Genomic DNA, 12,999 nt, shown 5'->3' with positions numbered 1-12,999 from the left:
ATTTGGTACTACCTCCTAAAGTGGAATCTATGCACACCTTGTGACCCCCGAAATGCGCTCGTGGGTATATTCTCAACAGAAATGCATTCCTGTGCTCACCAAAATATATGTCCCAAAATGTTCACAGCAGTACAACTTGCAATGGACAAAACTAGAAACTATCCCAACACCTGTCTACAGGAGAATGAATGAATAATGTGTATAATCACACAGGGCCATACTACACAGCAACGAGAATGAAAGACCAGTAACTACCCACTACAATATGGATAAATCTCACACACATAACATTGAGGAAAAGAAGCCAGACACGGAAGAGTATAGACTATAAGACTCTATTTATATAAAGTACAAACACAGGCAAAACTAACGTACACAGTTAGAAGTGAGAAGAGTTGTTTGATGGGAATTGTGGGGAGAGGGGTAGCATCTGGAAGGAAGCACAGGGAGGTCTCTGGGGTGCCGGCCACATTCTGCTTCTTGATCAGGGCGCTGGTTATGTGAGTGTTATGTCACGGGTGTGCCCAGCTTGTGAAACATCATCAAGATGTGTACTTTTCTGTGTATATGTTATCCTTTAATAGAAAGTTTTAAAAAGATCCTTCCAAGATATAGTACCCTAATATTTAAGCATAATTTTTCTATAACTATCTTAAAAAAAGATTACCCTTCAGAGTCTATTTTTCAGGAAAAATTGTCACTGCAAGGTTGTAGTGGAAGTTCCCAACAGCATGACCTTTTCCAGCATCACTTCTTTGTCCTCTAAAGTGCCTGGCAGCATCTGATAAACAGCTAGTCCCCTGAGCCAAAATATGCTTTTCCCCTTTGTATGCACAGCTCCATGGAAACAAGGAGCTTTTAGATGTGAAGGGAGCTGGTGTTTTCACCCATGTGAAAAGGATACTGGGGGGTGTTTCAGATGGAATCCATGCAGAGGTAGCATGTCACTAATGAGGAGAGGATGTGTCTCCAGTAAAAACAGCTGGTCCATCAGTGCTCAGTGAGAGGTCAGTATCCATTCCCCCAAGACGATCCTCACTCAGCTCTGCCTTCCCTCCCCTCTCCCGCCCCCTCCCCAGGGGAAGAAAAGTAAATACCTACAACCCTGACATAATATCTGAGGAACAATTAGAAAGAGCTTAAAACTCCTGATACAAACTCTGCTAAATACAAGTTACAAACTTAACATTTTCAATAAATATATTCATCTAGAAGGGGTCCAGGGGACGATTTTACAGATGAAGAAACTAAAGCCCGGTAAAGTTAGAGATGACACGGTCATTTATTATAAACCCTGATCTCCGTCAATCCTATTCTTTAAAAAAAATTTTTTTAATATGCTACGCACACCACTCCAGAGCCCCGCCCCCCCAGCTCTCACCAATTGCTCTAAAAGCCTAGCTGTGGGGTTTTTAGTGTTGCCCACTCCTTTTGAGCTCTCCCTAGGGACACAGAGGGATGGAATTTTCCTGCTCCCTGTGAAGTTAGGTGTGGCTATGTCACCTGGCTGGGGACAATGAATCTGAGTAGAAGCACCATGTGTTACTAGTAAACAAAAGCCTGATTCACCCTATTCTTGTCTCTTTGCTTACAGTCCTGGAATTGTGGGGCCAGATGGAGCTTCTGTCAGCCTGGGTCCCTAAGTGTCTAGGATGAGAAGAGCTTCATAGCCAAAGTCCTACAGACACATGGCCGGAATGAAAAGGTATGTTAAGCCATGGAGATGTGAGGGTTGCTCCTTACTGCAGCATAATCTAACCCATCCTGACTGATACACTAGCAAAGTAAGAATTCCATTTCAAAATAAGTGATGTTTTTTAAATAAGAGTCTGTATAATACAGTTACCCTCCAAGAGGAGCCACAAGCTGATAGGTTCTGCAGAACAACAGCTTTTTGGTCTCTTCACTTAATGTAAAGAGAGTCCCTTCTTCCTTCCGCCTGTGAGATTCTCCTCAAACTCAGCCAAGGGCAACACACCCCATTCTCATGTCAGAGAGTTTATGTTTGCCTCCCACTTAAGAGGTGGAAATGAAGGAAACATATCAGTTGATGAAGCTAAACATCCTTTGAAAGGTGTAGCTATCCTGGAATTTATTTATTTAAGAGAAAGGAAGATGGTGGTTGCCAGTGGTTAGGGGAAGAGGAAAATGGGGAGTTCGATGGGTACAGAGTTTCAGTTCTACAAGATGGAAAGAGCTCTGGAGATGGATGGTGGTGATGGGCGCACAACAACGTGAATGCACTTAATGCCGCTGAACTGTGCACTTGGACACAGTTAAGATGGTATGTTATGTATATTTTAGCACAACTTAAAAATTTTTAAATAAGATAACATAAAAAGAAGGGGAAAAAACATACCAAGTCTCATAACCTAGAGAAAGATGTTTAGAAAAGTATGATCACAACGTTATGAAAAATTTAGCCATCAGCCTTTTAACCGTTAAGTACGCTCAAGCCTCCAACCGCTTTTAAAACCCGTCAGAGGCTGAAGGCAGTTCCATTAGAGAGAATTTTTGCTCCTACTGTCCTGCCTAAATAAAACAGCGGTCTCTGCCATTCTCTACCATTAGGACAAATCAATTTCTAAGAAGGACAATTCACTAAATGAGCTTTTCAGCAGAGTCTGTCCTTTGGCAGCGGCATACACGGGCTACGTGTGACGGAGAGGGTGGGCAAAGACTGCGCTGACTGCTGTCAACAGCAGGTTAAGTAGAGACAACTCTTCAAACAGTTCCTAGCCGTTTGCAGGCTTAACACTTCTGAGCTGATCACAGCAGACCACTAACTTGATACAGTGTTCTCCAGTGTGGCCACACCAGGATTTAAACTCTGACATGCTAGAAAAAGCTTTTCAAAGCCGCCAACCTTGCATCACCTTCTCGAACCAGGCAAGTTTAATTAGGGATACCAGGTCCACTCCAGCGCCCTCCATCAGAATCCAGTGGTCAAAAAGGCAGGAAGGAGAGACCACCAAGTGGTACCCTCTCAACTTCTTCCACATGCATCACTTTCCACTAAACAAACAGCAGGAGACAGGTAGAGAGAGTGAATTGTGTGCTGCTTCCTTTTTGCCTGCTGGGGATGCTATAAATACTGTATAAAGTTCAGTGAAGGGAATAAGCAAAGTTCCTGCTGACAGAGGAACATAATCAGCAAAAAGTGCATTTTGCATAAGAGCCCCTTTGAGCGCACAGTTAAGATGAAGCACAGGGCTTCATTATGTATTTAAATAGATCCAGCTTCAATTATCCAACTGAATGGAGGATACTTCGTGATTCCAGATAATCAATGATTTACGTGAGTGGCAGGAAAAGGGAAATTCATTTGAAACAAGAGAGGTACTAGAGAACATATGCCAGATCTAGGAAAGTAAAATGTCAGATAATTTGAGTTTATAGAAGCACAAGAATAATTGTAAAGTAGGTTGAACTTCTTTTTTCCACTTTAAAAGAACAAAAAGGAGAAGGAATAAAGTTATGCATTAATTTTAAGAGGCTAGGTGGGAATGAAGTTCCTGTGTGAGTTCCTGAAAAGTCTTTTTTCTCATTGGTCCTCTGCTTAACACATTTTAGAGTTTTATTTATGCAAGACTTAATTAAACCATCAGTGTTAATACCTATAAAGAGAATGACAGATATGACCCCATAATTGTAATCTGGGGCTCCTCTCATCCACTGGAGAAAGTCATGTAACTGGGCACCACTCCCACCCTTACCTCCCAACCTCTCACCCACCCAAGGTGAACTCTTTCAAGAATAAGAGAGGCTCCAGACTCCAGGAAGCCAGACACAAAAAAAGAAGGAACTGTTTACTGCAAACAAAGGAGTACAGGGAAACCTGACCCACTGAGTGGCCATGGCAAAGCTGAGTAGCCCCCAGAAAAGGCCAACAAATATTATCAACTGGACCCACTCCACAAAAGGCCTCCCAATCTGTTCATGCTGTCATAGCCCCCAGCAGATGACAATGTGCACTGATGAGATCCAAGCACTTCTTTGGTATCTCATACTTAAATGTGGTCAGACAACTAAGGATCACCAGACATGTGATGAAAGCCTCCAGCATAAAAGGCAGACACCAAAGCACATGGATGAGTTAACACGGTGACTGTTATGCATGAGGCCTAGAGAGAGACAAGATTGAAGCAGGAGGATACAGGGCCAGGGGAGGGCAGGCTCCAGGGGAAAAAAACAGTACTGATCAACTATTTAATGAATTGGAGATTTAGAAAATATTGTGAAGTAACCAGAAATAAGCAAATTAAGCAGGAAAAAAAAAAAAGATAATCATTAACTACGGGCAAAAAACAAAATGTTGTTCAAGAAAGGAAATAAAATGATAGTACACTATTTGGCTCAGCAGCTAATGCTATTTATACGGTCATACAGCACGGTGACATCAAAACAGCATAAAAGGGACTACCAATTTAACCCCAAATTTTCATGCAACCATATAGAAGATGAGGAAAGGAGAATGTGTATATAATACAGATAGATATTCATTTATCATAACAGAACATCAGTAGTTCATGTCTAAGGTCAGTTAAGAAATAGTATTGAGACAGGCTGGGACCTGGGACCCTTTGCTGCAGTACTTGCACCTGGACAAACATCTCCACCAGCAATAGAATACAAAGTAACTATAAGGGACTAAAAATAACTGCATACAAGTGCACTTGGAGCAAATTATGAACAATACGATACAAAAAGACCAAAAACCCAGCTGCCACTTTTGAGGTGTCAGGAGCAAAAGCAGGGTACTGTGCACGATCCCTGCACATAGCACCACCAAAGGGGTGGGCAAACCACCCCTCCTGCCCGACCCCCCAATCCATCCCCACCCTCACCCCATTTAAGGGTCAAGCTTGCCCCCCTTCAGAGAGTGAGCAAGGGAAACTGTTTCTTGTTTCTCTCCCTCATGTTGCAGCTCGAGTCCCAGTAAAGCCTTGCCAGAACTTCTCATCTGGCCTCTTAACCAATTTCTATTGATTAAGGAGTCCAAGAATCCTGGTCAGTAACAGTATAAGCATATTGATGAGAAATGAGGGTAAATGCAAGAAAAAGCAAACAAACAAAACAAAACAACAAAAAACACAACCAGTTAAAATAGTGGAGTACAGTTGCTTAAGGGAGTGAGGATTGGAAGGGAGGGTAAGGAAGTATGGGAAGAGAATTTCACTTTAATTCTTTTAAGGTTAATTGAATTATTTAAAACTATGTGTTCAAAACAGAAACAGACTCACAGACATAGAAAACAAACTCATGGTTATCAAAGGGGAAAGGCAGCAGGGGGGCAGGGGGATAAATTAGGAGTTTGGGATTAGCAGATACAAACTATTACATATAAATTAGATAAACAACCAGGTTCTACTGTGTAGCACAGGCAACTATATTCGACATCTTGTAATAAACTATAATGGAAAAGAATCTGAAAAAGAATATATATATATATATATATATATATATATATATAACTGAATCACTTTGCCGTACACCTGAAACAAATACAACATTGTAACTCAACTATACTTCAATTACATACATAAATAAATAAATGAAGCTATCTGTTCATACTGACTTAATTACAAATTTAAAATATTGTAAAAAGGAAGAGGAATACTGTTAGTAACATTATTTGGATGATACCTAACAGTATACAAATTATATGTTAAAATCTAACTCAGCCACAATTATATCTCTGCGCTGTACTTTTAACATATGTGGAGAAACCGCTGAACACACTAATAGTAGGGCATGCACTGCAAACAATTACCAGCGCTGTGCATCATTTTGCACTTCAACATCCATATTCTCCCACAATACTCTCCTTAGAGCAGGGCCAATGGCACCTCATCCTTTGAAAAGGCCCCTTCTGGTACCGGGAATGGGCAGAGTCCAGGAGGGACCCCATTCACTTTCTCTCCTTCAGGGAGCTCTCTGATCCTCTATCCCAAATGGGGCATTAATAAGATGCCCTAAGGAGCTCTTGAACTTGAGTCTATGGCTCGTGGGTCATATCTGCTATTTCATTCACCAGATGGCATAAGACTGAGCCACCAGAATGGTGCTGACAAGATGATCTGGGTTGAGTCCAATTCTTTACAGAGATTAAAAAATTTGGCCTGGAGCTCCACACATGCCATCGGTGACCCTTCTTCACGACTAACTTATGCCAAAACCAAAGGTAAATATTTCTAAAGTGGCTGGTGAGAGGCAGGGAAATGATCTACAGTGATGAGAAAACAGGACTTTAGCTAGAGACCAAGTCAACACTTAACAAAGAGAATACAGACCAAACATTAAGTTTGTCATATCTGTAGATAACTCTAAGTTAGGAGGGATATAAACATCAGGGAAGATCAAATTAAGATCCTAGATGATATCATTAGAAGGACGAAAACCACAAAGACAAAATTTCAAAGAGGTAAATCTAAGTTCTGCATTTGGACTTTTCAAAAAATCTATTAAAATAAGATGGAGAAGACCTTGATGCTGAGGGTTTGATAGACCACAAGCTGGGTATGAGTCAACCGTTTGTTGTGGTTTCTAATAAATTAAGGAATTGACACTAGCATCATGGAGGAAATGAGAGGAACAGGAACCTAAATGCAGGCGGCACAGGGCGGAACCTGACAGGGTATCAGGTTCTGGAACACGATTACAAGGGAGAACCTCAAGGAGAGGAACTGAATCATAGGGAGACTGGCTTGGAAACCTCAAGCAGGGAGACCTAAACAGGAGACATGGCGGAGGGAAATGAGAGCTGTTTTCAAGTATTTAGAAGGTTATGAGAAAGAATAAGCAGGAAAGGCTTACTTTAAACTCTGGGGGAGAATATGGAAGCAAAGGGAAATGGCAAAAGTCACCGGAAAGAACGTATTATCTCAACATGGCGAAGAACTTTCTAGAACTTGGAGCCAACTAACAAAGTAGATGGTTAAAGAGCTGGGAGCTTCCCAGGAATGGAAGCTGTCCAGCTGTCCAGGCTGACCAGCCGTCGGGGGCCTTGCAGAGATGGTGCCTACTTACGAGGGAGGCTGGATGTTAATCTACTCAAGTCCAAGATACTAAATCCTTTCTTAAGTCTTTTCTACCAAGTCCACTTGATGCTCCTTGTGAAAGAGGATTTCCAGATTTTTTCCTAATCTGGCTGCCCTTGTCCAGGGCATATGCCAATGACCTTCATCGAGTCTGACACATAGAACCAGATGTGGCACTTGAATATAATTCCCCAGAGCATGATAAAACTCAAAGCCTTAGACTTTTCACAGAGAAGCCACACTCAACTTCTGTAAAGATACTTGGGGAACTAGTCTCTTTTTCTTATAATTAAAATGCTAACTATAACATTTATTGAGCATTTGCTATCAGACACCTGACTTGCATTATCACATCCAATCCCCAACTCAACATAAAGATATAAATACTATTCTTTTTTTAAAAGGGTCTTTTTAAAATATGCATGCTATAAAAATTAGGAGTTTGGGATCAGCAAAAAAAAAAAAAAAAAAAAATATATATATATATATATATATATATATATATATATATATGCATGCTGTAGCCTCATACAAGTGACATTCTTAATGATAAGAAACATTCTATGGAAAGGCAATGACCCCTTAGAGATAATATTTTCTACACTTCTTTAGATATATAATTGCATATGATTTTCTACGCAATCAGGCATCATTCTTACTCTGCCTGCTAACTATGTTCCCAAGGCATTTAATATAGGAATTTAAAACTAATATTAGGATACGTTACCATAAAAGTCACTGAGCTTTTTGGAATTGTATGTAACCTCCTCCCGTAATGGATGAAGAGAGGGCCGAGAGGAAACGGTACTTTGTAGGTGATGGGTGCTATTTCTGGCTTCCAGTTGGAGGGAAGAACGCTAATTAAAATAGTTTAAATGCAGGAGCTATAGCCTCCCTTTGCAGACAGGGTAGCACTTCTTCTATATAAGCTGCTCTAACATTCATGCCCATTCCCACCCCCATCCGGCACACAAAACCCCTTTTCTACTTCTGCTGGTAACATGAATCTCCTTTCCATGGGCGAATCTGAATAACAGCATCAGATCAGAAGCATACGAGCTCTGGAAACTGTGTGCACTGAACTGAGCCCTGGGGCTGGAATAACCTACAAATTATTTCCATAATCGTGCTTGATCTCCCTCGCTTTAGCCTCACCCCCTACACACACAGGTTCCTTTCAAATTCAGCCCCTCCAGAGTCATGTGGATTACAATAAGTAGAAGGTAGAAAACGCCCCATGGATCCCAAAGAGCAGTAATTTCCTCTGAAAAGGTTCATTTTGTGCTCTATCCCACGTAAGTAGCATAACAATTTCACCAAAACAAGAGGACACAGAGGTTTTCATGAATAAGGTCCTATGTTGCCACAAAAGAATTGTATTCAATGTGACCTAATGGGTATTCAGATTCTATTAGCAATTTTATGGCCAGGAAAGTCCTTTCAAAAGGAATTCACGTCATGGGTGTGTAGGTAAAAAAGAGAGTATCCTGAAATCAATGAGATTATCATCTAACCTGTATAATGAGGCAAGAATGGCCAAAATCAAGTTACAGTTTTGAAATATTCCCAATGAGTGGCTTAATTCTAAGAATGAGAAAAAGTCACTTTTTACTGTAATCACTGATTCTTGCCCATGTTCTTCTTAGGGTAAGTAGTGATAGTAATGGGATAAATAATATACTTAGACAATAAGGGGCTTTGGCGAAAGAGAGGCTTGGTTTGAATCCAGCCCCAACACTCAGTAACTGTGACTTGACATCCAATCATTAGCCTTTGTAAGCCTTAGCTTCACAAAAGGGGGTACACAATCCACATCAATTGGTCAAAATATGGATACACAATCCAACTCACTGATTTCTGGAAGAATTAAGTGGATTCACGTTGTAAAACACTTTCAAGGCAGTGGCATACAATAAGGGCGCAGTAAAAGATAACTGCTGATATCATAATAATGTTATTGTTGTTATTGTTAGAGTAGTTAGGCATTTCCTCATTGGCAAGATATCCCATTAATTACTAAAAAGCTATGCTAGATTTGGAAACACAATGGTTTATAAGTTATATAGAAGAATATTTTCAGGAAACAGAGCATGTAGTTTTTTTAATAGGATACACAAAGCACTACCCATTAGGGAGAGCTTGAGAAAGGTAGACTTGAGAAATGAGACTACATTAAAATTTAAAAGTTTTGGTATAACAAAGAATACCTTTAAGAGAGTAGAAGGCTAGTCACCTAGTGGAAAAGGATATCTGCAATGCATATAATCAACAAAGAGATGATATACAAAATATGTAAAAAAACTGCTATGAATCATCAAGAGAAGAAAGACAACTAAATGGAAAAACAGGCAGGAGACTGAAATAAAAACTTCACAAAAGATGATATTGAAATGGTCATTAAACCCATAAAAACGTGCTCAACTTCACACTAAGAGTTTTAAAAACAAGATCTGAGAATAACACGTGTGGACAAGGATGAGGAAGAACTGGAATTCTCCTAGGCTGCTGATGGGAGCATAAATTATTTCAATAATTTTGGAAACTGACAGTATCTAGCAGACTTGAATGTGTGCATATATCCCATGACCCAGCAATGCCAGTCCTAGGTATGTACCAAAAGAAATGTGGACAAATGTATCCTGAACATAGAGAGAAGAATGAATACTCATAGCAATACTGCTCAGGATCCCTACAAACTGGGGTCAACTCAAATGTACATATGGAAAGGTTGCCATACGTCCCAGTTAGCCTAGGACTATTGAAACTTATGCCTATTATCCTGGCGTAATTGTTAATAGTGCTGCTATAACTCTTAAAATTGTCTAGTCTCTAAAGTGTCCTCATGAGTCCATCAGAAGCAAGGGGAGAATAAGAAGCTCAAAAAGATGATCCTCCATAAAAGCAATAACAACACTGGCAAAAATTGTCAAGATGGACTTTTTCAGAACTCTGGAAATTAAGTCTTGTGACTTAATTGAGGTGCATTTATTGAAGAAAAAAAAAAAGGCTGAATCTCAGTAACAATATTAAGTATAAGGGTATCTTAATGCACTATTCCCATCATCGTCTCTCTATCTCCACATTCATGTGAAAACCAGCAGTCTGACAGCCACTGAAGGGGGCAGAATGGGTTTGGAGCTCCCCCAAAACACCATTCTCAGAAAAGTCATTATCTGACCTGTTTAATACTGCATAAGAAATCCCCATTCACAGGGCTTGTAGCTATTTGACTTGACTCAGAACTCATTCGTGTACACAACCCTTTACTCCAGGCCTGTTTGTAAAAAGCAATCAGTGACAACTGTTTAATATCACAGTTGCCTGAGGTTGTGGTAACAGTTGGGGCAAAAAAGAGTTGACTGAGAAACTTTAGGAAAAGCTGGGGAGTAAGATATCCATAGTCCTCAGAATTTAGAAGGTCACATACATGCACAGAACTGTACACATGCTCAGAAAACCCTGAGAAGGCCCTGTGCTCACCCCTCAGGCTGATCTTGAGGCTCTGTGCAAGCAGAGGTGAAGACTACGGCAGAGCTGTAAACTAACTGCCTAAATGTTGAAGAGGTACATACAGAGGTCCTTGGGAAAGAGTAAGAGATTTATTACTTCTGGGCACTTAAGGTAATCTCTCCAATCATTAGAGAGTATCAGTAGTGAAATAAAAATTATTCTCTTTTAAAAAGAACCAAATACAAATTCTAAAGTTAAAATGTAGAATAACTGAAGTGAAAAATTCAACAGAGGGGCTCAAGAGCAGATTTGAACTGGCAAAAAAAAAAAAGAATCAGTGAACTTGAAGTAGGTCAACTGATACTATTCAGTCTAAGGAACAAAACAAAAAGAGAATACAGAAAAATGAACAGAGTCTCAGAGATCTATGAGACACAATCAAGCATACTAACTTAAACGTAACAGGTGTCCCAGAAGGAGAAGAGAGAAGAGACATGAGCAGGAAGACTATGTGAAAAAATAACAGCTGAAAACTTTCCAAATGTGATTCAAACACGTATAGACATCAGTACATCCAAGAAACTCAATGAATTCCAGGTATAATAAACTGAAAGAAATCAATATTTAAACATATCATAATCAAACTGTTTAAAGACAAATATAAAATCCCCAAAGTAGCAAGAACAAAGCAACTTATCTATAAAAGGGATCCTCTTAAGATTAACAGGTGATTTCTCATTAGAATCTATGAGGGCCAGATGGCAATACAGTGATATTTTCAAAGCACTGAAATAAGACTGTCAATCAAGAATTCTATATCCAGCAAAACTATCTTCAAAAATGAAGGAGAAATGAAGACATTCCCAGATGAACAAAAGTGTTCTGGCTTAGATAATATAATACACGTTCACTCTATTCAACCAGTAAGCTGCATGTATTCATGTAAGGTTGTAGGGTGCTAGAACCTTCTGTTTCTCGTCCTGGGTGGTGGTTACTTTGTGACACTTCATTGAGCCATAAATTTATGTTTGTGCACTCTTCCTTATGTGTGTTTTACATCACAGATCGAAAGAAAGAAAAAATACATGCTTTTTGACTGTTCACAAACAAAATTACTACTTTATATTTCTTACTTTAATTGCCCAAATGGAAATAACTATAGGGGACAAACCCAGAAACATGGTGAAATAACCTATTACTCTCTGCCATGCCTTTATTCCAACTCTCTCTGTGGCATGGAATATCCTCACTGTCAATTTCACTCAGTTCATCCCCACTATTCCTTTAACATTCACTGTCAAGGTTTACCACATCATAAAGATCAATTCATTCCAATGTCTGTCTCCCATATTATATGTGAACATTTTTAAGTGTAGAAACTGTATCAAAATATCTTCTTGGTATTCTCAATATCACTGTGCATAGCACATAGGAAGCATGGAATAAAGTCTTGAGGAATTCCTGTATTATGGGAATAAATGAAGAAAGCCCAACTAACTAACACCACAAAAAGTGTATCACAACTGACCAAACTCAAAGGATTCCCTATAGAAGCAAATGTTAACCCTGAAGTGATAAGCAGGTTAGTATTTTTTAATACAATTAACCATCAAACTTCAAGAACTTTCAGTACAAAGTTCTGAAAAGATGAGGAAGAGAAACTGGTTGGGTATAGCTAGTCATTTCTGGGATGTCATGATTTTACTTTATGAGTAATATTAGAAGAGAACATATTATGATGAAAAATTTTGACAGTGCAAATCATGTCTAAATTAAGGAATTCATGATCCTTTCTCTAAAGTGCTACACAAATGATATCGAGACTACAGTGAAAAATCCTTCAACCCACACCCCTCCTCGGGCTTCACTGTGGAGGCCTCTGGGTGAGTTCAATCATTCCTGGAACTCGGTATAGACGTTTATTTTGTCATTCATCGTTTTTGTTCCTATAACGTGCAAAAGATAGAACCCACCACTCAGAGGAAAACAGGCTGAGCTACATGGGCAGGAGACGGAGGTATCTGGTAAGAGATTTGAAATGCCCTGCAAAGGAGGAGCCCAACAAACCTGAAAAAGGAAGGCGTCACCCAGGGAATTGCTGAGGCAGAAGACGAAGTCCTTCTTGGGGTGCTCAGGCACGGCCTGCACGATGCTGTTCTCCACCCAGACGGCATGCTTGGGGATGCTATTGTGGTCTATTCCAGACCTGCCATCGCTCTCGTAGAAAAAGAGCGTGCACCCTGAGGAGACAGAATGGGGGTCCGTGTGAGTATCTGGTGCTCATGCAACAAAAAACGTCTGTAGTGGAAACTGTTGCTTGTGCCCTGTTACCAGGAAAGGGCTGGAAATGAGTGTGAAACCTAGGAAGTAAAGAGAATGGGGCCATGCTTGTACTAAGTCTTGGATGGGCTTGGACAGAGACTTTTTTTTTTTTTTTAATTGAAGTATAGTTGATTTACAATGTTGTGTTAAGACTCTTAAATCACAGTTTCGTCATTCATGCCCTCAA

The 12,999-nt window shown here is 39.9% G+C and overlaps 1 protein-coding gene across 11 annotated transcripts in view; it reads right to left on the bottom strand.

The window, feature by feature from the left end:
- Positions 1-12,999, bottom strand: part of TIAM1 (TIAM Rac1 associated GEF 1) — a 204,372-nt gene that overhangs the window by 99,488 nt on the left and 91,885 nt on the right. For all 11 annotated transcript variants that reach the window (XM_082393649.1, XM_082393656.1, XM_082393653.1 and 8 more), the window contains one exon: positions 12,558-12,730. In XM_082393649.1, the coding sequence (XP_082249775.1) occupies positions 12,558-12,730 (173 nt within the window). The remainder of the gene's footprint in view (positions 1-12,557; positions 12,731-12,999) is intronic.

This window comes from Balaenoptera borealis (assembly GCF_965194805.1).
Source record: "Balaenoptera borealis genome assembly, chromosome: 5".
NCBI lineage: Eukaryota > Metazoa > Chordata > Mammalia > Artiodactyla > Balaenopteridae > Balaenoptera > Balaenoptera borealis.
This window is presented reverse-complemented; position numbering and strand designations above follow the sequence as displayed.